Source organism: Impatiens glandulifera, chromosome 1, assembly GCF_907164915.1.
Source record: "Impatiens glandulifera chromosome 1, dImpGla2.1, whole genome shotgun sequence".
NCBI classification, from domain to species: domain Eukaryota; kingdom Viridiplantae; phylum Streptophyta; class Magnoliopsida; order Ericales; family Balsaminaceae; genus Impatiens; species Impatiens glandulifera.
Genome location: NC_061862.1, coordinates 70,053,379 through 70,076,936, shown reverse-complemented (window position 1 = coordinate 70,076,936; position 23,558 = coordinate 70,053,379). Strand labels below are relative to the sequence as shown.

The following is a 23,558-nucleotide window of genomic DNA, read 5'->3' as shown; positions in this document are numbered from 1 at the left end:
AGTTGGTAAAAAGATTTTAAACCTTATTTTATTAGTTGGATTGAACTAATAATATTACCAAAGACTTGACTCAACTCTGGTTACTATGTTAAGTTGGATTGAACTAATAATGTTTTGTATGAGTGTCAACCCAGGTTATAATTAGTTACTTTATTCTTGAAAATAGTTTAATATTTAAGAATTTTGAATGATTTGATTTTAAATGCATATTTAATGTTTTTGTCTTGTTTAATTATTTTGTTTTTGATAATGATAAGTTTAATTAGGTAAATTAAGTTAATTATTTTGTTTAGACTAGATTAGATATTTGAATATTATTAATTTGTTTTATATTTATAGATAAAAGAAATGCCAAAACGTGATATGAGACAACAAAAGAATCAAGTAAGTTTGATTTCTAAGTTTTTCAATGCAAAAATTCAAAGTTCTCTACTTTGAGTCAAAAGTTGGGAATGAAGAATATGATAGTCTTATAGATGAAATATTAGAACAATCTTTGATAATTAATGATATTCTTAAAGATGGAAGTGATAATAAAGAAAATGAGTCTTTGGGATGAATTTTTAGAACAATATATGATTATGAGTGATAATTTTGATGATAAAATTTGTAACTAGTTACTTTAACAATATATGATTACGCTTAATTTTGAACAAAAATATTGATGTGAACTAGATATGTAAGTGTAGGAAATACTAATGATGTTAAGAAAATATTGTTAATTCAATAAGATTATTAAGATATGTGTTAAAATAAAAAGTAAAAATACGTTTATAACACTTATTATGTTTTTGTTCAAGCAAATGATGAGAAAAAATGAAATGAAATGGCTTGTGTATTCAAATGAATTGAATAAGTTATTTTGTTTTTATTACAAACAATGATAAATAACTTGGTTAAAGATTAAATGATGATTAGTCTATCTTTTGTACAAAGATTAGAGCATGCAAGTAGTTTAAAACACATCACTAATGATTTGAGAGGTAGGGAATTACAAAATAAACTTAAACAAAACACGTACAAATATTAATAATAAACAGAAAAAACTAATCGGTAAAGAGAGGAATCATTGGATGTTGATATTAGTTTGATTTATTGGAATTGGGAAGCATCTTTGTCAAAAAAAAAAATTGTCATTTTAAAATGTATGAGGAAAATAATACATTTTTTTTCAATTTATAGGGTCCTGTTATCGTCAAACCCTAGAAAGAGAGAAAAAAAGCTCTGGATATTTTTAAGGAAACGCGATCGGCACAAACGGCACATCACGGCACGGCGACACGATAGGCACATACGACACGATCGTCATAGGTGATACGATATTTTCTTGAGTCGGAAATCATCAAATCGGCACTGAAATCATCATTTATCAAAGGAAGCACGATCGGCACGAGTGACACAATTGACTCAGTAACCGTCAAAGAAATTGACTCAGTAACAAAAGTAATAAATCTAAAGAAGTTAGGGATTTTGTACTGGAAAGAATTAAGGAAGCAATCGTCAAAGAAATTGAAAGAATTGCTGAAAAAGTTATCAAAGAACAGTAGGATACCAACACAATTAAACAATCTACTCCAACTGCTACTAGGAAAATTCCTGTTGAAAATGATGCAGAAAAACAGGGAGATAATGAAAGAGCTTGGAAGATACGCTATAATGAAAGAGCTAATCTGTTTGGGCTCAAAAATCAGATTACAAAGCTCCTTATGCATGCCAAAAGGGGAGAAATTGTCATCAATAAGGAAAAAGCACAGCAGATTACAATTCAACTCAACATCTACTATGTTTAAGACTGGAATCTACTGAAAAAAGAAGAATATGAAGAAATTGTTCAATGGTCAGTTGCTACAATGAAGGAACTGATGAAGCCTCCCAAATCTAAGTCATATACTATCAGGAGCAACTCGACATGGAAAACTAATGAAGTCTGGAAGAACAACAATGCAAAAAAGTCAGAAGATCATGCATATAAAGGGAAAATCTACTTGGGCAATACACAAACAAAAGTGGATGTATTGAATTCTCAATTTGAATTTAAATTGCCTAGTGAAGTAGAGGAAAACTGTATAAAAGAATGGGAAAATGTACTTGTGGGAAACTTCATAGGGAAAAACAGAGTATCTTTCCCAATTACTAAAGATACATTGTTGAAGTAATGGGAAGGAAGGAAAAGGGTTGGAGAAGATTTCAGCAAATGTCCATGATTTATATTTCCTTAAATTCAAGAAAGGATCTAATCTGGAGGAAATTCTAGAAAATTGGCATACATATATAGGATCCAACTGTATGAAATTGGAAAAATGGTCTGAAGACTTGAACCTATTGAGTAAGCCAAAAGAAACTGCACAGATATGGTTTAAGCTCTGGAATATACCTGTACATATGTATAATTTTGAAGCACTTAGTCATTTTGCAGGTTTATTGGATAGACCATTATACATGGATCCAATTACTGAAGGAGGAGAGCACCTTTCATTTGCTAGAATTAGCATTGAGGTGCATCCTAGAAACACACTACCGAAAAGTATGACCGTTGTAGACAGAAAAGGAAAACTTACTATCATGAAAATCACTTATGAGTGGAGGCCAGACAGATGCTGCAATACCTTCCAACAAGCAAGCCCAAAATGTGATTTGACTAAAGAAGAAGATAAGAAAAATCATAAAGGTCGGAAAGTAAAGATGCAGGTAAATGAAACAGATGTGGTTAAAGAATAGGAAACAAAAGATAAAGAAAATTTTATACAAGAAAAAACAATACGAAGAAGGAAGTGGAACCTCAACCTAATCATGTTGAAGAGATAGTTGAGGATTCTCAATCAAATCAAGTTGAAGTGGTTGTTGATGAAAATAGAGAGGAAGATACTCAAGTTAATTAAGAGGAAGAAGAGAATTCTAAGATTGATACAGAGGAATCCAAAGTTGCTGAGAATTCTAAAATTAAAGTTGAAGGAAATAAAGACAATGATCTCGATATTCAAGTTGATAACAACAAGGTGAAGAGCCCGGAAATTCTGAATAATAATTATTTCTATCAAATCAGAACAGGTTCATATAAAGAAAGAAATCAAAATGAGAATAGACAGTATTCATCAACCTCTTTAGTTCATCCCCCTTTCATTGCAAGAGGAAGAGGAAGGACATGGGGAAGAGGAAGACAACATGTTGAAACATTAGGTTTGTATGGAAATAAAAATCTTGATTGGGATAATTAGGATTTGATATAGTTTGTAATCTGTTTGTAATCTCAGTTTCTTGTATGTTTGATTGCTACTAATCAGGTTTTTTAGGGTCTTTTGATTGTTATCATTTAATCATAACTAAAATTTGTCTAGTTTTGATTCTTGACCCTTCCACTTTTGAGATTTTAATGAAATAGTTATAACCGTTTTCCCAAAAAAAAAAATTCTATCGTATTATGAGTTTCTTTATCTACCGTAGGTTAAGATGATCTTTAATAACGGAACGAATTTCCCAAAAAGTTGAATAAGTTTATATAAAAGCTTGTTATTATCTAACACAATCCCTATAATTTGAATAGGCAACCTATGGAGTTGTATATATGGTCCCATCTTTATAGGGTTCCTAATTTTTTTATATAATAGTATTATTAATTTTATTTTATTTTATTTTTTAATGTTAAATATATATTATACAATATATATAACTTTTTTTATCTCTTTCCATATTATAATATATTATTTATTTTATATAATATTATATATAAATATTAATTAAAAATTTTATAATTATTAATTAAAAAAATTTAAAAATCACAAAATTTAAATATGTATATTGGCCCAATTCTTAGGATCAGCCCTGATTCGAACTAATATATTAACTTTCAACTATTCTTCTCTTTATTGGTTAATTTTGTTATTTTATTGTTAATTGTTATGTTTTTTTAAGTCTATTTTGTAATTTCTTAATTATTTGAATAACGATATATTCTAAACTATGCTCTCTAATAATTATATGAAAGTTAGACCACTGATCATTTCTATATTGATTAAAATATTTGTTTCATGCTTAAATAGTTTAGAATAGAACCTTAATCCTTTCAATTCATTTGAATACACAAGTCATTTATAACTTCAAATCATTTGCTTGAACATAATCATAATAAATATTAAAAGGATATTAACAAAATTAAAAAAACAAATCGTGCGATGCACAAAAATAAAAATATAAACAAAATAAATTTAAAAAAATTATAATAATATGTATTCAATGTTCAAAATTTTTAATAAATCATGAATAATATTTTAAAATAAAAACTATAATTTTATATTTTATTCACTTCGGTAAAACAACTCATCTTCTCACATATCTCATCACATATTTTTCTCCAATTAACCTCTCTACTCTAACCTTACATTTTCACTTTTGTCTATTAAATACATTATTCATATTTTTAATATTTAGCATCGTAACCTCACATTTTGATCAATCAAATATTTAATTTATATTTTTTTAACCACTTTTATTTGTTATCGGCCTATTATCCCTCGGCAAACTACATCCCAATCACACTTGGTTAAGTTTTGTACTTATTTTGTTAAGTTGCAAGTTCGAAACATATATAACCGTTTCAAGTTTATGGGCAGGTTAACCCACAATCCGACCCAAGTATCTATTTACTCTCACATATATATCCAAATTAACCACGGATCTTAAACCCGATAAATCCGGACACTTTGAAAATTAAGCATCATTATATATATATATATATATATATATATATATATATATATATTAGTTAGTTAAAAAGTTGAATTTCAGTGGTAAGAGCCAACTTAAGAGACCAAAAGGTTACGGGTTTGATTTCATCTAGAAGCGCTTTGAGTTTAAGCGAGAAATCATGGCGGTGGGGTGTCATGCTAGTTCTCCTTTAATTCTCAAAAAAAGTTTAACTTATATTATTAATAATGTCTCGCGTTTATTAAATTTAGTGTTGAAATTAAAATATAAAGTTTTATTAGCCTAGTTGGTTAAAAAAATGTATTTATTTTGTTATGTTATAAGTTCGAAACATATTTATAACATCTTTAATTTTATTTATAATCGTTTTAAGTTTATGGACGGGTTAACCCATAATCCGGTTGAAGGGATCAATCTCAATAACATGAACGATGAGAAAAATTCATTATTTATAGTCGAAAGCTCCCAAAGAAAATGATGAATTTGCTTAACTCGTGAACTAGGTTCGCATTTGGTATTCCCGTCGTTGACATCCCATCAAGTTAGTTAGTTAACGGTTGAATGGATTTAGGAAATAATAGTAGGCTCAAGTCTTTGCTACGAATTCCGGGATAGTCTTCATTATCAACTTGACTCGTTTATAACTTTTAATTTTACATTGAATAACTTAAAAATCGAATCTACTAGTAATTCTTTTATTGTCATTGGTTTATTTTTCATTTCTTTAATAGTACCCATACTTTTGTTTTGAAAGCATTACTCTATTCTACTTACAGTAAAACCTCGATAAATTAATTTCCTTGGAACCAGAAAAAATTATTAATTAATCAAAAATGAAGCCGCTATAGAATTTTTGAATGATGAACAAATCATTAGTAGTGTTATGGAAAATGAGAAAGAAGATGAAGCAGAAGATGACAGTATAGAGTTGGAGCCGGTCTCTCCTTCAAGCAATAATTACATTGCGTAATTTTCTCTTACACTATGAACATAGTATGTCACAGCTCTATAATTTATTAAGAAGAATTCAAGATGAAGTACAAAGAGACATCAATTTCAAAAGGAAGCAAATTATATTATAGTCTTATTATAAAAGTACATTTTAGAATAAATATCTATAATTTTGATGTAATATGGAATTATTAATTTATATATTATATGGGATTTATATGCATTAATAAGAAAAATATATTATCTTATAAATTTAGCGAATTATTAATTTATCTTAATGGTCCCGAGTTAGGACTATAAAAAATTATTAATTAATCGAGGTTATTAATTAATTGAGTATTAATTTATCGAGATTTTACTGTATCTCTATTATTTTCTGTCATAAAAAGTATATAGTTAGGAAAAAAAGTTCATTTAGACGTATCTACTTGTGCAACTAGTTCATTTAAACGTATATACTAATAATAGTTTATTTAAACATATGTACTATCAAAAATTGGCTCATTTAGCCTCTTTTGGTAGACCATGGTTAATATTTATTTTTTAATTTATATATTTATTAATTAAATATTAATATATTTTCTCTCATCCTTTTTCATTAATAATTGAATCCTTTATTTTTATCTTTTTCATAAATATTTTTTTATTTTTATATGAGTATTTATTATTGATTATTTTATTTTTATTATATATATATATATATAGGCATTCATTATTAATTATTTTAATTTTATATTTTTTTTTCTTCTTTTTTATATATATATTTTATATTAACATTAATTATTAATTATTTTTAAATGGTTTGGTTTCAATGATTATACTTTCAACAAAAATAAATTAATTAATATTTAAATAATAATAGCAATTCATTCATCAAACACCAAAATAGTAATAATTGACAAAATAATGTTACTTACTATTACTTTAAGTTATGAATAAAAATTAAATAAAAAATTATTAATTTTATTTTTATTCATATTAAATTAAATAAGAAATTTTTAAAAAAAAAAATATTATAGTAAAATATAAAATTTATAAATTAGTTGTTAATGTTTTTCAAAAATGAGAATTTAAGATTTATGAGAAATAAAAACTTTAAAATTGTAGATGAAATAAAAAAAAACTAATATAAAAAAAAAAAATTAAGAATGAAATAAATTATCTGATTTAATTAATGTAAAAGAATGAGAGAAAATATATTAATATTTAATTAATAAATATATAAATTTAAAAATAAAAATTAACTATAGTTACTAAAAGATGCTAAATAAGTCAATTTTTTGATAAAACGTATGTTTAAATCATATTTTATTAGTACATACATTTAAAGAAAGAGCTAGTTGTATCAGTACATACGTCTAAGTTAGTTTTTTTCTAAATAACTAACATAATTGAACTAATTATTATAAAAAAAACTAAATAATTACACAACTATATATATATTTGTTATTAGTTGTGAAATTCTTTTATATATAATGTTATTTTGAACATTTAATTTACTTTACATATTATTTTGGTTATATGACCGGTATTGTTTATTTTTAGCTATTTAGAAAACAAATTGGCTAGGTGCCCCCAAATAAAATAGCTGTTAATGTCACTTGGATTCTAGAAGACTACCTCTCTCTCTAAACCTCTCAATGACTCCATTAAGTATTCTCCTTTTCTCTAATCCTATTAATTACCTCTTTCTTTATTTAAATTCACTAATTAATTTATTTTCTAAATATAAAATAGATATAATTAAAATTAATAATACTTAAGTAAATAATTAAAATAAAATATATTAAAATAACACATCTATTTTATTTTTACTCAATTTTATTAATACAATATATATAATTAAAACTAATCATATTAAATTAAATAAATCAACTAAATATTATAAATTAAAATAAAATATTATACACTAAAATAAAAATATATTACAAAAACTTTAAAATAAAATACATTAAATAAATATTAAAACAAAATACTTTATTTAAAAATAATATATATAATAAATAAAATATATAATAAATAAAATATATAATATATAAAACTTAAAACAAAATACATTGCATATACTTTTTTTTTTTCACATAGTGTGTCAGTTTTAATATTATGCCTAAATTAAAAATAATATATTGAATCAAGTTATAATTTATCAAACAAAATTTGAAAATACGAGTTTAATCCAATTCTTAATCATGTATATTTTACGTTTCAAACTCGTAAATAATTGGGAAATGTATGGTGTTCTCATTGAGGATTAAGAAATGAAAAAAAGTGTGATGAAAAGAATAAAAGTTTGTGTATTTGAAAAAAAAGATGAGAATTTCTGAAAAATAATGACATTTTATTTTATATAATATTTATTATATATTTTATTTTCTATATAAACGTATTTATTTTAATGTTTATGTAATATATTTTATTTTAATGTATATTATTTTATTTTAGTTTATAATATTTATTTGAATAATTTAATTGAGTATATGTAGTTTTAATTATATATATTATAGGTATAAAATTAAGTAAATATGTATATTGTTGTAATATATTTTTATTTTAATATATAATATTTATATTTTATTTTAATTATTTAATTAAGTATTATTAATTTTAATTATATATATTATATTTATAAAATTAAGTAATTAATTGGTTTAAATTGAGAGAGGGTATAATTAATAGAATTAGAGAAAAAGAAGAGTAATTAGTGGATTTTTAATAAGTTTAGATAGAAAATGTAGGTATTTTGGAAAAGGGAAGGAAAATGTGAGTATTATAAGAAAAATGAATTAAAACATGTATAGACAAGGAAATGACTTGAATTATAAGATTGCTCTTTTAAGACATTGTTACCCTCGTATGATTTAATGTTTATAAGTTGCGTATCGCGTTGGTTTAATAATCTGCTATATTAATTTTGCGTAATAAATTAATGCAAAAATTATAATTAAACACATTTTGCGTTTAAACTCAATTTTCAATTTACCTCCCTCCTTCTAACCTTCTAACGTTTAAATTTATAATCACAATATTTTTTTTGTCTGACATCAACTATTTTATATTTTTATTCACTCTCTCTAGATTTATATATTTTATATTTTCTAATTTTTTATTTATTTATACTCATTCATCTCTTTCTAATAATTTATACTTATATAAAATTATTAAACATAAATATAAATATATTTTTATATGTTATTTATAATATATGTATCTCAATATATAAAATAATTAAAAAAATATAAAATATAAATATAATGTAACCCTACCAAAGTAACTCAATGATAAGAGTCGACTTAAGTGACTAAAATATCACGAGTTTGATTCCATCTGGAAGTGCTTTGAGTTTAAATGAGGGTCATGGTTGTGGGTTGTCATGTTATTTAGTCTTAAATATGGAATGATAATTGAGATGAAATGATAATTGAGATGATAAGAAGAAAATGAGAAAATAAATAAATAAATTGACAATTGAATGATTGGGTTAGAGGAGGTTAAATGTGAAAAGATAAATTATTTTTCTTTATTGACTATCAACTTATATGAAATAATAGGTACATATTTGGACTTAGCATCTAAATATATTATTTTTAAATTAATATTAATTGAAAATAAAAATGAACAATGAAAAAAAGAAAGTAATGTGTTTACTAACTGCAAATAAAAAATAATAGACATTTAATTAAATTTAAAATATATATATATATATTAATAAAAACTAATAATTTAATTTATAAAATTTAGTACATTTTTTTAATTTATTTTAAAATATATTATTTTTTAGTTTAAATAATCTATAATATAAAAAAAATTGATTTTATTATTGAGAAATAAAATATCCTTTTTTAAATTAAATGATTCATAAAAAATGATTTGATAGACTAGTCATCTCATTGCTTAAAAATATTTGTAAAATATTCTAAACAACCTTCATATTTATTTTAAAATATATTATTTTTTAATTTAAATAATATTTTAATATTTAAAATTAAATTAATAAATATATTTATATTTATATATATAATATTAATTATTAATAATATTATAAATATAAAAAATAAATGAACTGGCGAATATAAGCTAAATCAAACTTACATGCGTCAGCGATTAAATAAGCTAATCAAACTTACTCCGAGTTAGCGATTAAATAATTTGAATCTTACCAAACGTTTATGTGAAAAGCTGACTTTAAGCCGAGAATATACTGAATCAAACTAGCCCTAAATCTTTTTATAATTGAGTAATCAAATATTAAGTTTTACTCCCAAATATTCAATTTTCATTTTGGTTGGAAAATATTTTCCTTCTGTAATTTATTTTAGTTTTTATTATTGTTAATTATTTTTTGAGTTATTTTGGAAACAAATTTTGTTTTTCCAATTTTCTTTATAAAATCATGTGAAAATACTTGGTTTATCTTTTAAAAAAATGGTTCACCAATCTTTTCAGTATTTTTCTATACTATTGGCTCAGTTATTGCTTGTGACAACAAATTTTGTTTTATTTCAGAAAATGATATAAAATTTCATCAATATTTTTCTTTTGTGAGTCTGATGATTTTTATACTAGTGGGTCACCTATAATTTATACCGATCAATTTCAATACAGGGCTTGCTTTGGATTTGAGTTTTTTTTAAATAACTTAATAAATTTAAATATTACCTCATTTTCTTTTTCATTAATTAAATCAATCAATTTATTAATTAAAATACTAAAATACTTTTTATAAATTATAGTTATTTATTATATATATATATATATATATATATATATATTAATACTTTTTAAGTCCTTATCCAAAAAAAGTATCATCTATTCAAAATCATCACCAATAATATCTTTTATCTCTCTAAGTTTATTTAAATAATCGAACCGAACAAGATACAATTTTGATTTTAAACCGAACTAAATAGTACTTTTTTTTATTAGTTTGACTAAGGGTTGACTGGAAGAAAAGTATACCTAAGATATTCTTATCATTATGTTAAGGTAGCGTTTATTACATAGGTACAAATTATATATATTAAAAATAATTAAATATAATAATAATATTAAAATTAAATAAAATATATTTAATATATTATACAATAATAAGTTATATATAATATTAATAAATATTATAATAAAAAATTAAAAATTAATTGATATAAAAAAAGTGTTGTACTTTCTTAATTATAATTTTATATAAATATGAAGTATAAATTAACAAAAACAGTATAAACACATAAAGTATTAGACTTGGTCTAATTAAAACTATAAATAAATTGAAGTGGCATAAAACCTCATAGATTTAAATTTTACTAGTCAAACCATTTTAAATTTATTTGATAAATATTAGTTATGTTTCAGTCAAGTATTTATATTAATTAATTTTATTTTTAATTATATATAAATAGTTGGAAGATTCTTTACATTTTAAATGTCTTTTTCAATTATTGTGTTTGATAAAAAAAATTGTAAAATTTAAACATAAAAAATTATATATATTGAATTTCAATTCTAACAGATGAGAAAATCCACAACTTCCTGAAATTTTTTCAAAACCCAACATTGAAAAAGGGAGTACATAACATGACATCCAAAGAAGAACACTATCCTGTAAACAAAACCAGATAACACGACAAAAGAAATAAAAGTATCATAATCTTAAGAAATAGATATCCAAACGAGATCTTCGAAGAAAAAAAGACAACCAAAATAAGTCAAATATCAGTTAGCACCGATAGATTAGCTGTTTCGAAATACATCTCTAATTCTCCCAATAGTTGGTAAGATCAACCGGAGTAGAAAGATCGTAACCTTCCGAGGCAATCTGGTTAAGCAGTTGAGTAAATGCACTTCCACTCATCTTCCTCCCTGTCTGTCTTTTACCACCCGACAAAGCATAACCGCTACTGCAACAAGCCGATTGCCATCCCCCATTCCCCCATTTATAACAAGGATGAGCCACACCACTACAACCGCAAACAGGAGCAGGCATAACCGTCTCATCAAAGGTAATTTGATTCAATCCAGAATTTTCCCTCCAAAGGGCAGGCGCTTCTTCATCCTCATCATCATCCTCATCACTACCGAAGTTCAGTTCATTCGTCCAATCGTTGCTAATTTGAATCTCGGCTTCCCTTTTAACAACCTTACCTGCAATCGGTTTAGGCAGTTTTCTAGAAGAGCTGGCAGTTTCTTTCTTTTGCTTACCTTTCTTCGGTTTTGCAGTATTATGATCCGATATGACGTGGATTGGGTCGTCTAGGGTTGGGTGATAGGCGGGTTCTGCTAGCCATGGAACGTCATGCATCTGTTGGTAAATGTGTTTTGATTCGTCGTGAGAGAGATTATTATTATTAGTATTATTATTCTCGTTTATAGAATCTTCGCGAAGATGAAGGGCGGCTAGGGCTTTGTCTCGTTCTTCGATGGCACTGTTTCTTTCGGCTAGGGCTGCGTCTCTTTGTAGCATAGCCATGTCTCGTTCTGCAAATAGTCGTTTTCTTTCATCTAGTGCCATGTTTCGTTCTCTTATTGCTGCGTCTCTCTCAGCCATGATGGCCATGTATGTTTTTAGCGTCAAATTGTTCTCCTTAAAAATAAAATAGATAATAAATATTTTATGAAGTTACACAAAAGAGATGTAAATATTAATGGAAGGTGAAAAACTATACCATTGGCATATAAACAAGTCAACTTCCACCAATCTATAAGCCTTTATAGCTGCCAGAGAAATTAACAAATGAGTTAGATTTGATCAAATGTGAAACTAATGTCGGAAAAGTTCTAAAGACTATTTTAACCCTTTTCAGCAACTAAATTAACTAATTATTTAGGGTTAAAGTTGTCATTTATTATATGTTCATACTTTACTACCGAATTAAGTCATTCATAGCTTACTGAAATAAGATAGGTATTTTAGCTTAATTTGAAATGAATCTAAAGAATTAAGTGATTTTAAGTAATACTTATCTAATGGACTTTATTTCAAATAAACACTTACTTTTTCAGATTTAATGACAAGTTGAGTTTGAGATGATAAACCTCCAAATGCTATACACTAATGTTGACTTTAAACATAAAAAATAACTGCACTGTTAGGACTATGATTGTGGGGGTTTGTGGGGGGACGTGTTAGCTTTCTCTAGAGATAAACTATGGTTTCAAAAAGTAAAAATAAACAATGGGTGTATTTCAAAACACCATTTCATCCAATTTTCGCGTATGAGTGATCAAGATGAGATTATAATATGGGGTGTATATGAACATACACCTTACAAAAGTCTCCATGCCATGGATAGAAGTGTTTGATTGGGTTAAAAGAAATACATCTTGAGATCTTACAAATTTCATGGTAATCGAGTGGTTAGGTTATTGACGAAAGACATTTGAAGATTGTGTGTGATTCCTAATGTATCTCCTAGTTAACCACATATTTCGTACTAAATGTATTTTGGATCTGTATCCAAAATTTATCAACAGTTTCTCACCAGATTCAAACCCCACATCACAAATTCAAATACAGATGTGTTTCCAAATGATGGTCTAACTCGTGTCTGATGTAGTCCCCTTGTTCATGAGCATTGTGGTTTTTTTATGGATATAATTGTCAAATAAGGCACAATCAAGCCTAAAACTACAACATTAGTATTAAAAATAATACATGTTGCTCTTTTAAGGAGAAAAACAATAACTAGGTAAAGTTGAAACTAATAGCAGGCTATAGAACTCAAAATTTTGAACAGATGTATCATTTGGAAACACATTTCCATCATCCAGATGTGATTAAATTTGGAAATAGAATGTATCCGAACTTTATTCGACTCAAATTCAGAAATTAATTGGTGGTTTATCTGCCAGATCTGGATTCAAATTCAGATATTGATAGCAATTTTCTCTCCTTAAATAAAGAAGGGTATGAAAACCAACAAGATAAAGTTAACAAGTTTAAAAGTCCATATTAGCTAGAAAATGAAATATTCATATTTGCAACATTGTAAACTTGTAATTTAGAGGCAAACTAAACTAATCTATGCAAGACTAGCAATAATGGCTTAAGCTTGTTGGAAAATAAGGAAAGAATACTAAACAAGATATGCCTACATTTTAGTCCTCTGCTTGGACAAAGTTAAGAATATGATACGAAACAGAGATTTAAGGTTTCATAAGACTAATCATGTGATGAAACATTGCTGATTAAAATTAGGTTTTAGTTCTTTGATGACAATATACTTTAGTTAATATGAAGAAACCCCTTCTAGGGGAACTAACATGAAAAGAATTAACAATGCTGTAAAAGATTACTCTGGCCTAGTTGCAATGGAGGTTCCTAAATTCGTGGATTTAAGAAACTGAATGGAGATGGAAGAAGCTATTGGAGGATATTTTAGAACCAGTTACTATACAAGAAGCTCATGTTAAAGAAGAATCTGAAAGCTGAAACAGATTCAAAATAGATTTGGACAGCAGCTCTAAATCTGGAATAGAAGGGTTCAAGAAGAAGAAAAAAAGTATTTTAATCTGTAGAACAAGGCCCTGAGCTAGAAACATGAGATTTTTAGGGCTATTCCATAAAATCAATGGTCACAATTCCTCAGGGAGATATGAATGTCTCACAATTTCTTCGTTATCTAACAGGAAAAGAAGTAATCAAGATATCTTTATGTTTTAAGGATCTGAATCAAACTATCTTTTCATACTCTTAACAAAATCTATCATCAAAGGGTAGCCCAAAATCGAAATATTTACTTATAAAGAAAAATGAAAGTTCAACATAGTGTATGCAAGGGAGAGTATCTATCCAAGATCAAGAGCTAGGTTTTACAGAAGTGGGTATAAAAGCAGTCAATCGGAAGAGAAATAGAGTGAAAATCGAGGAGGAGCATATAAAAGGGAATCTGATAGAGATTAGTGAAAATGCTTACCGGAGAGAGACAAAAGCAGGAAAGATAGCCGATGTGTGGAATTACCGGTCCTTCCGATGAAGAGAAGATCTTTTTTTACCTCTTGGTATACAACCCAGCAGTCAGAAAACGATTCAGATACTTGTGTCTTCTTCTTTGAGAAACGAGAGAGAGAGAGATCGGATTCGAAATGCGAGTGTTGAGGTTTGGTTGGGGAAGGGGAAGGGAAAGGGAAAGGGCGCCGGCCGCCAGCAAGAGCTGCTAGCGGTGCGGTGTAAAATGGATTCAGGTCCGGTTTCCCTGTCTTTTTAACTGTGCTTCTTCTATCCACTTTACGGGTAGCAGTGCAATTAAGCTCTTTCTCTTTCTCTTTCTTTGTTTGTTGTTAACAGTTGTCTCATTGGGTTTCACAGTTTTGAAACCTTTGACCGCTTCTTATCTTGGACGAATATGAGTCTGATTTTGAAAACAAGCATTTTAGGAAACATTTTTTTTTATTTTATTTATATCTCAATTCAAATTTAGTACTAAATATTTTATAATTTCTGTCGGAATTTATTTTATGAGAGTTTGTTTGATCTTTGGTTATTTGAAATTTTTATTTAGTATTTTTTTTTTTGAGAAATATATGGTTTTTTTTTGGGTGTTTAATTGATTAAATTATTATAATATTTATTTTATATTAAAATTTTATAAAAATAAAATAAAAGTATTTAAGTTAAAAAGGAAAGTAAACATATAAATACGATTTAATTAAACCAAAACAAAGTCATCTTTCTCTGTCTAAGAGTTTGTTTGTTCTTGGATTTGAAAAAAAAAAACAGATTGTTTGAGTATTTTGTAAAATGACTAAAATATTTTTATATTTCAAATTGATGAATCAAGTAATTTGAACGATAATAACATAAATCACTAATTTAAAAAATTAGGGTTTAGAACGTATTTAAATTTAAATGGAAATAATAATTGTGAAAGACTAATAATAAGTTCATACATCAAACAAAAATTACATATAGAGAATATTTTTTTAAAACTTAAAGATATAAAAAAAAAATCCAAAATCAAACAATCTCAAATAATTATATTTTTTACATTTACAATTGGATCGATATCTACTTTTTACTTTTGTTAAGAAAACATTGACACATTTTTTTTAAATATCTCTTATGAAAATTAAATTAAAAGATAACTAAATTAGATATATTAAAAAAATTATTACATTTTCCCTTTAGAATCAACTTAAAAAAAGTGTTTTTCAATTGATATATAAATACATTTGAAGTAGAAGTTATGTCTCAATTGGAACTACTGTATATATGTTTTTTTTAAAAGAAATATATATATATATATATATATATATATATATATATATATATATATATATATATATATATATATATATATATTGGGCAAAAATCTTCGCAAGGCAAGGCTATTACACTTCTAGAGTCAAATCTTAATTTGAATTAGAAATAATCAATAAAGTTATTTCAAAATTTTCAATAATATTTTAAAATATAAATTAATTAGATATATTTATAAAAAAAAATTCAAAATCAACTTTAACTAAAAAGAAGTTTTTTTAACTCACACATTCAATTAATAAATGTGAACTCAACACTATTCTCAACATACTCTTCATCATTTGAATCCTCCAATAATTTATCTCCATATACATTATTTTGACCCTTTTTGCTTTTTTTTTATTATTGAATAACTTATTTCAATTTGTTTTACAAATTCCTATAATATACATAAATAGAGGAAGAAATACTCTATTACCAATTAAACGTGTAAAATCAATTATCATACAACTAAGAATAATAAATTTATTAAAGTATAAATGAGAAACCATCGCCTTAAATTGATAGTCGAACTGTTGGAGAAAATCTTACATATTGTTCTTGGAAACAAATATTTGATACTCTATCTTAGAAACGAACCGTGGAAACTCCATCCGCTCAACCTAACCTAACGATGATTAATGTGTAGCGTTAAGAGAAATACCGAGAAAACTTCTCAAACATATCAACAACAGCAGCAAGTAACTCATAACCTACCAATAATAGAAAATCGACATAGTTCTCAATGGTTTTTTTGGACAACAACTAAATGCCCAAAGATTAAGCTAGAAAATTTTCAAATAAATTTAATCTTTCTTCTGCTTTATTGTAAAACTTATGGTTGTAAGCATATATCTTTTTATGTTTATCAAAATGAACTCTTATATGTTTATATCAAAGCACCTAGTTCAAATTTAATATTTATATCTAAGGGTGTGTTTGATGAGGGGGAATTGGAATTGGAATTGGCATTGGAATTCTAATTCCAATTCCATGAGAATTGGCATTGAATTACAATTCAATTCCTATGTTTGGAAAAATGATAGAATTGTAATTCAATTCCAATTCCTATGTTTGGGAAAATGATAGAATTGTAATTCAATTCTAATTCCAATATTCGTAAAATAAAATATCGGTTCAAAATATTAACTTTTAAAATATGTTTTCACGTTTTGGCACATTTAATACGTTTTTGACATTTTTTCACATCTTTCACGTTTTTACACGTTTTTCACATTTCCACACGTTTTTCACGTTTTTCAAACGTTTTTCACATTTTTCACACGTTTTCACACGTTTTTTACACGTTTTCACACGTTTTCACGTTTTTCACACATTTAAACACGTTTTTCACATTTTCACACGTTTTCACGTTTTTCACACATATTTCACGTTTTCACACGTTTTTTACGTTTTCACGTTTTTCACATGTTTTAACACGTTTTTCACGTTTTTCACGTTTTAACACGTTTTTCACGTTTTCAAACGTTTTCACGTTTCTCACACGTTATAACAAGTTTTTCACATTTTCACAGATCTTTCATGTTTTTTACATGTTTTTCACACGTTTTAACACGTTTTCACGTTTTTTCACACGTTTTCCACATTTTTGGCACATTTAACATGTTTTTGACATTTTTAATATGTTTAACATGTTTTTCACACGTTTTGATAGGTTTAAAACGTGTTAAACCTATCAAAAACATAGAACGTGTTAAACGTATCAAAAATGTGTTAAATGTGTCAAATAAGTGAAAAAATTGTTAAACGTGCCAAAACTTGAAAAACGTGTTAAACGTGTTAAAACGTGCTAAATGTGTTAAAAATATGTCAAACGTGTCAAAAACGTAAAAAAACATGTGAAACGTGTCAACAACGTGTTAAACGTGTTAAAAACGTTTTAAACGTGTTAAAAACGTTTTAAACGTGTTAAAAACGTTTTAAACGTGTTAAAAACATGAAAAAGTGTAAAAAACGTGTTAAACGTTCCAAACATGTGAAAACTTGTTAAACATGCCAAAACGTGAAAAACATGTTAAACGTGTCAAAAATGTGGTAAACGTGTCAAAAACGTAAAAAAAATGTTAAATGTGTTAAAAACGTGAAAACATGTTAAACGTGTCAAAAACGTAAAAAATGTGTTAAATGTGTCAAAAACGTGAAAACGTTTTAAACGTGTTAAATATGTGAAAAATTTGTTAAACGTGCCAAAACGTGTTAAACGTGTCAAAAATGTGGTAAACGTGTCAAAAACGTAAATAAATATGTTAAATGTGTCAAAAACGTGAAAACGTGTTAAACGTGTCAAAAACGTGTTAAATATGTGAAAAACTTATTAAACGTGCCAAAACGTGAAAAACGTGTTAAATGTGTCAAAAACGTGAAAACGCGTTAAACATGTCAAAAACGTAAAAAAACGTGTTAAATGTTTCAAAAACGTGAAAACGTGTTAAATATGTGAAAAACTTGTTAAACGTGCCAAAACGTGCAAAATGTGCCAAAATATAAAAAACGTGTTAAACGTGTCAAAAACATGTTAAAAACGTGAAAATCATGTTAAACGTGTCAAAAACGTGTTAAACGTGTCAAAGACGTGAAAAACGTGTTAAATGTGTCAAAAACGTGTTAAACATGTCAAGGACGTGAAAAACGTGTTAAATGTGTCAAAACGTGTTAAACGTGACAAAAACGTGTTAAAAACGTGAAAATCATGTTAAACGTGTCAAAAACGTGTTAAACGTGTTAAAAATATGAAAATCATGTTAAACATGTCAAAAACGTGTTAAACGTGTCAAAGACGTGAAAACGTGTTAAATGTGTCAAAAACGTGTTAAACATGTCAAAGACATGAAAAACGTGTTAAATATGTCAAAACGTGTTAAACGTGCCAAAAACGTGTTAAACGTGTTAAAAACGTGAAAATCATGTTAAACATGTCAAAAACGTGTTAGACGTGTCAAGGACGTGAAAAACGTGTTAGACGTGTCAAGGACGTGAAAAACGTGTTAAATGTGTCAAAAACGTGTTAAACGTGCCAAAAACGTGTTAAACGTGCCAAAAACGTGTTAAACGTGCCAAAATATGAAAATATGTTAAACGTGTGAAAAACGTGTTTAATGTGTGAAAAACGTGTTAAAATGTCAAAAACATGAAAAACGTGTTAATTTGGAATTACAATTCCGACCTAAAAAGATAGGAATTGAGAACTATCAAATTACACTATATTGAATTCCATTGGAATTCTAATTCCAATTCCAATTCTTAATATTAAAGTGTCTAACAAACATAAGAATTAGAATTGGACCCACTAATTCCAATTCCAATGCCAATTCCAGGGTTATCAAACACACCCTAAGAGAACTTTTATGGTTTTTATTTTGGTAAAGATCACATTTGTTTTCATGGTGGGGGTGAAACTTATAATTAAATTTAAATGCTTTCAATTTGGCTTAAGGTTATAATTCAATTTGTTGTAACTACTCCCAAAATTGCTTCATCTAATATAATTATGTAATTTTTGCAAACAAGGTATAAAATTGTACAACATCCGAAATTGCTTCACCTAATATAATTATATAATTTTTGCAAACAATGTATAAATTTGTACTAACATACAATCTTTAGGTTGGATGTATGTAGATCCTATTAAAAATTGAGATATTTTGTATATGACTATGTTGGTGCAAAAAAACTCCTAATAGAACCATCAATAAATTAAGAGCTTCTTATTCCTCTTCTTTTGGAAACGCCTAACCAAACGTTTCTAGCTTAGATCACAATTGAAATCTAATTATTTGAGAATGTAATTAAGCTGAAATGGGACCGTCTTTAAATCAACACTCTTTCTCTCTCTTAATTATATCAAAGTATAACCAATAGAGATGTCATTTACTTTGTTTAATTTGAAGTGGCTAGGCCCAATTCTAAGATCGTTTAATTACCTTCTATATTTTTGCACTTGTATTTACTTTTTTTTCTCTCTCACATTTCACACTCTTGTATATTTCATTTAGGCTGAATTGTTAATGTCTTTCTTTCTCTCTTCTAGGTTTAAGAATAATGTTTTACATATTTTATATTTAAATTCATTTATCTTCAGAACTTCTACTTCATTTATAACTTAGTTACATTAGACATACTTGAGATTTCTGAAATATCAATAGAGACAAGACATATCTTCTCGATATTCTTAAAGAATCGACCAGACTGGACATTTTATCGAGATTATTAAATAATCGATCAGACTAGACATTTTTCTTGAGATTCCTGACGAAAAGTGAGATTTTTTTATATTCCTTTTAAGTCTTCTCTTTAAAAAAATCTTTATGATAGACAAGGGCTATCATGTCTTAGAAATTTCTTCAAATTGTGGTGACTTAATGAATGAACACATTAATAATATTATGATTCTTGAGGTATTACCAATTAGTATTAGGTATAATGCTTTCTATACATGGTTTTGTTTGAATTTATTTTTTATATTTATTTTTGTTTGAAATTATTTCTTGTACATTTGTTTTTTTTTAAATAGTTCAACTCTTTTAAATAGTACAAAATGAAGAATCTAACTCAAAATATGAACAATTCTTATTCTATGATCGAAATTTGAGCATCTTGATAACTAATCGCCTAAGGTTCCTACAATATTGTATTTTTCAGATTTTGATTACATCATATTTTGACTAATAAACTCATTTCATCTTCAAATCAAATTACATCCATTCTCACTAAGGGAATAACTGACATTTTGATATAAGTCATGTCTAACCGGCCGATTTAAACATGATATATGTTTTATATTACAATATCATATTTTATATTTCGTAATATTTATTATATTATTTACATTTTCACTATATGATTATTGGACATCTTTTTCTCCTTCAACATCAATATTTTTTTATTTTTTAGAAATTGTTTTGAAAACACAATAGAAACACACAATATCAAAATATGAAGGAGACGAATGTGTAACAATTTCGTTATCGCCTTAGTCTGCAGCATCATTGTCTGGAAATGGAACATAACATATACGTCGTCGTTAAAGAATGAAGTTGAAGAAGTTATCTTAAAATGAAGGTGAAAGCTTTGTCCATATTAGGACTTAGATAAAAAATGAATATACATGTATAAGAGAAATTTGCGCATATTTTAACACAAATTAACGGACTTATAACATTTTAAATTATTTAATATATTTAGAGTATAAATTCAAACAAAATAAATATATAAAGAGCAATTTTAAACAAAAATAATTGTACAATAAGTAATTTTAAACAAAATAAATATAAAAAAATAATTTAAAACTAGATAATGTATAAGAATATATTTTAATTTTAATTAAATATATAGGGACTTTATATATATTATCTCCATAATAATTTTATATAATTATTGGTTTAAATCTCAACAAAAATAAAAGTTTTTTTTTATCAATTTTTCAAACTAGACCTAGAGCAACAAAAATATATCGACTTTTTTTTATCGGGTTAGGACAACCCAAAACTCTGGGCTGGCTGGCTGGCACTGAATCAACATCATCATGGAATTAAGGAATAATTATGCATTATAGCTAGTGAAGAATGTTAGGATGGTTTTAAATTTATAATTAGACTCTATTCACTTGCTTTTTTTTTTTGTTACATTATTCTCACAACCTATGGGGTGCGTTAATTTTATTTTATAAAAGAATATGGAAGTAGCCTATTTAGAAATTAATTTTGTTTAGTTTTCTTTATCAAAAACCATTGAAATTGGTAAAATCAAATTAATCAATTTTATTTTATAATAGATTATGAAAGTGGCCTATTTAGAAATTAATTTTGTTTTTCTTTATCAAAAATCATAGAAATTGGTAAAATCAAATTAATCAAATTTTTTATATTATTTTAGCATGATTTAAAAATTATTTTTTATTCATTTTTCATCTTAAAATTTTATCTAATTTAATTATACTTTTCATATAGTTAAAACATTATGAAAAAAAAAATACTAAAAAAAGACTTATACAAATATCAATGTATTTTATTAAATAAGACAAAAGCAACCCCAAATAAAAATGTGAGACTCAAAATAAAAATATTCAAATTCTTGAGTTATTTAAATTATTATTGACACTAAGAAAACTAATGATACTCCTTAAAAAGGAGTGGAGAGACTTACTCTTATTATGTGATGATGGTGACCTTCACTTTTGATGGTGTATTTTTATTTATTTATAATAACACATTTTTTTAAAGTCATTATTCTGTATTTTAATTAGATAATGTTACAAGTGTAATTCGTTAACTTTAGATAAATATTGTTATAAATTTTACTTGTTTAATCTTATTTATTTTTAATTATATATTATCTTCTTATAATCCATGATTAATGAAAAATGTTATTCTTTATAAAATAAGTGCATGTTGATCTAGAATTTTTTAAATAAATTTTAAATTATTTAAAAAATGTTGATTGATATTGATTTTCAAAAATGTTTTTTTTAATAATTATTTGTAAAGAATAATAATATATAATGATAAAATAATTTATTTAAAAAATAAATATATGATATTTTAGTAATTTGATGGATCATTGGAGGCTATAAAATAAAATAAAGATGGATTATAATTAGATTTAACTTTTTTTTTCTAAACACTCATCTAGGTATACTCAACATTCTCATCCTTTCTCGTCATACTCACTTTTTCATTTTATTTTCATTACAGAACTACTCACATTTCTTTTTCAAATTCACAAGTTATTTCATTTTAAAATATTAAATAAAATATTATATATTAAAATAAAATACATTAAAAAAAATAATTTTAAATAATTAACTCGTAATGTTATTTTTTTCTATAAATAACCTCTCATAAATTTGAGAATTCAAATAAATTTATCATATTAAAATTTTTAATTCTTGTTGACATGAGTTTTTGTATTTACAATTTATTATTAACAAAAACATATGATAATTTTTTTTTTCTCAATCAAACTCAAATCATAACACTAGTAACGATAATGAACATATATATTCAATGAGTCTTAAAAGATGATATGAATGCATTTCATTTTATTTTTTATTTAATGTATTTTATTTTATTTTTTATTTAATATTTATGTAATAGGATAGAATATATTATGTGGCTCAGTCCATATAAAGGTTTAAGCCCATTTAAAAGTTGTCTTAACTTAGGCGCTAAGATAAATCTTTTATATATATATATGATGAGTGATAGATAGAGGGAATTTGGTGAGAGAATGACTTGGCATCACCTTCATTGTTGGAAAATGTAGAAGTGGGAGGAAAGAGAGAAAAGAGAGAAATTATTTGATTTTTTCAGCAAATAAGATTATGCCAAATCATTCCCTCACCAAATTCTCTCACCTAATCATTTCTCACTCTCTCTCTATATATATATATTATAACTTTGTATTATCAATCATTCAATACAATTTTTTTTCTCTATATTCTTACATGGTATTAGAACCGTTAACGTCATATTTTGATTTCATCTGCCGCAATCTAGTTTAGTTTCGATCATCGACATAACAGTGCGGTCATATTTTAATTTTGAATATTCTTTTATTTTCAGATCTGATTTGGTTTTCTGAATTATCTACTGCTTTCTGATTCGCTGAGAAGTCTGAGTTCTTTATTAAACATTTTGATATATTTTGCTGGTTATTGATATTT

The 23,558-nt window shown here is 25.8% G+C and overlaps 1 protein-coding gene across 1 annotated transcript; it reads right to left on the bottom strand.

Moving 5' to 3' along the window:
• Positions 1-11,272: 11,272 nt before the first annotated feature.
• Positions 11,273-14,938, bottom strand: LOC124918848 (protein BASIC PENTACYSTEINE6-like). The gene is made up of 3 exons (XM_047458910.1): positions 14,556-14,938; positions 12,306-12,354; positions 11,273-12,223 (listed from the first exon to the last, which is right to left on the bottom strand). The coding sequence occupies exons 2-3, from the start codon at positions 12,312-12,314 to the stop codon at positions 11,396-11,398; spliced, it is 837 nt and encodes a 278-aa protein (XP_047314866.1). The 5' UTR covers positions 12,315-12,354; positions 14,556-14,938; the 3' UTR covers positions 11,273-11,395.
• Between the last annotated feature and the right edge of the window lie 8,620 nt (positions 14,939-23,558).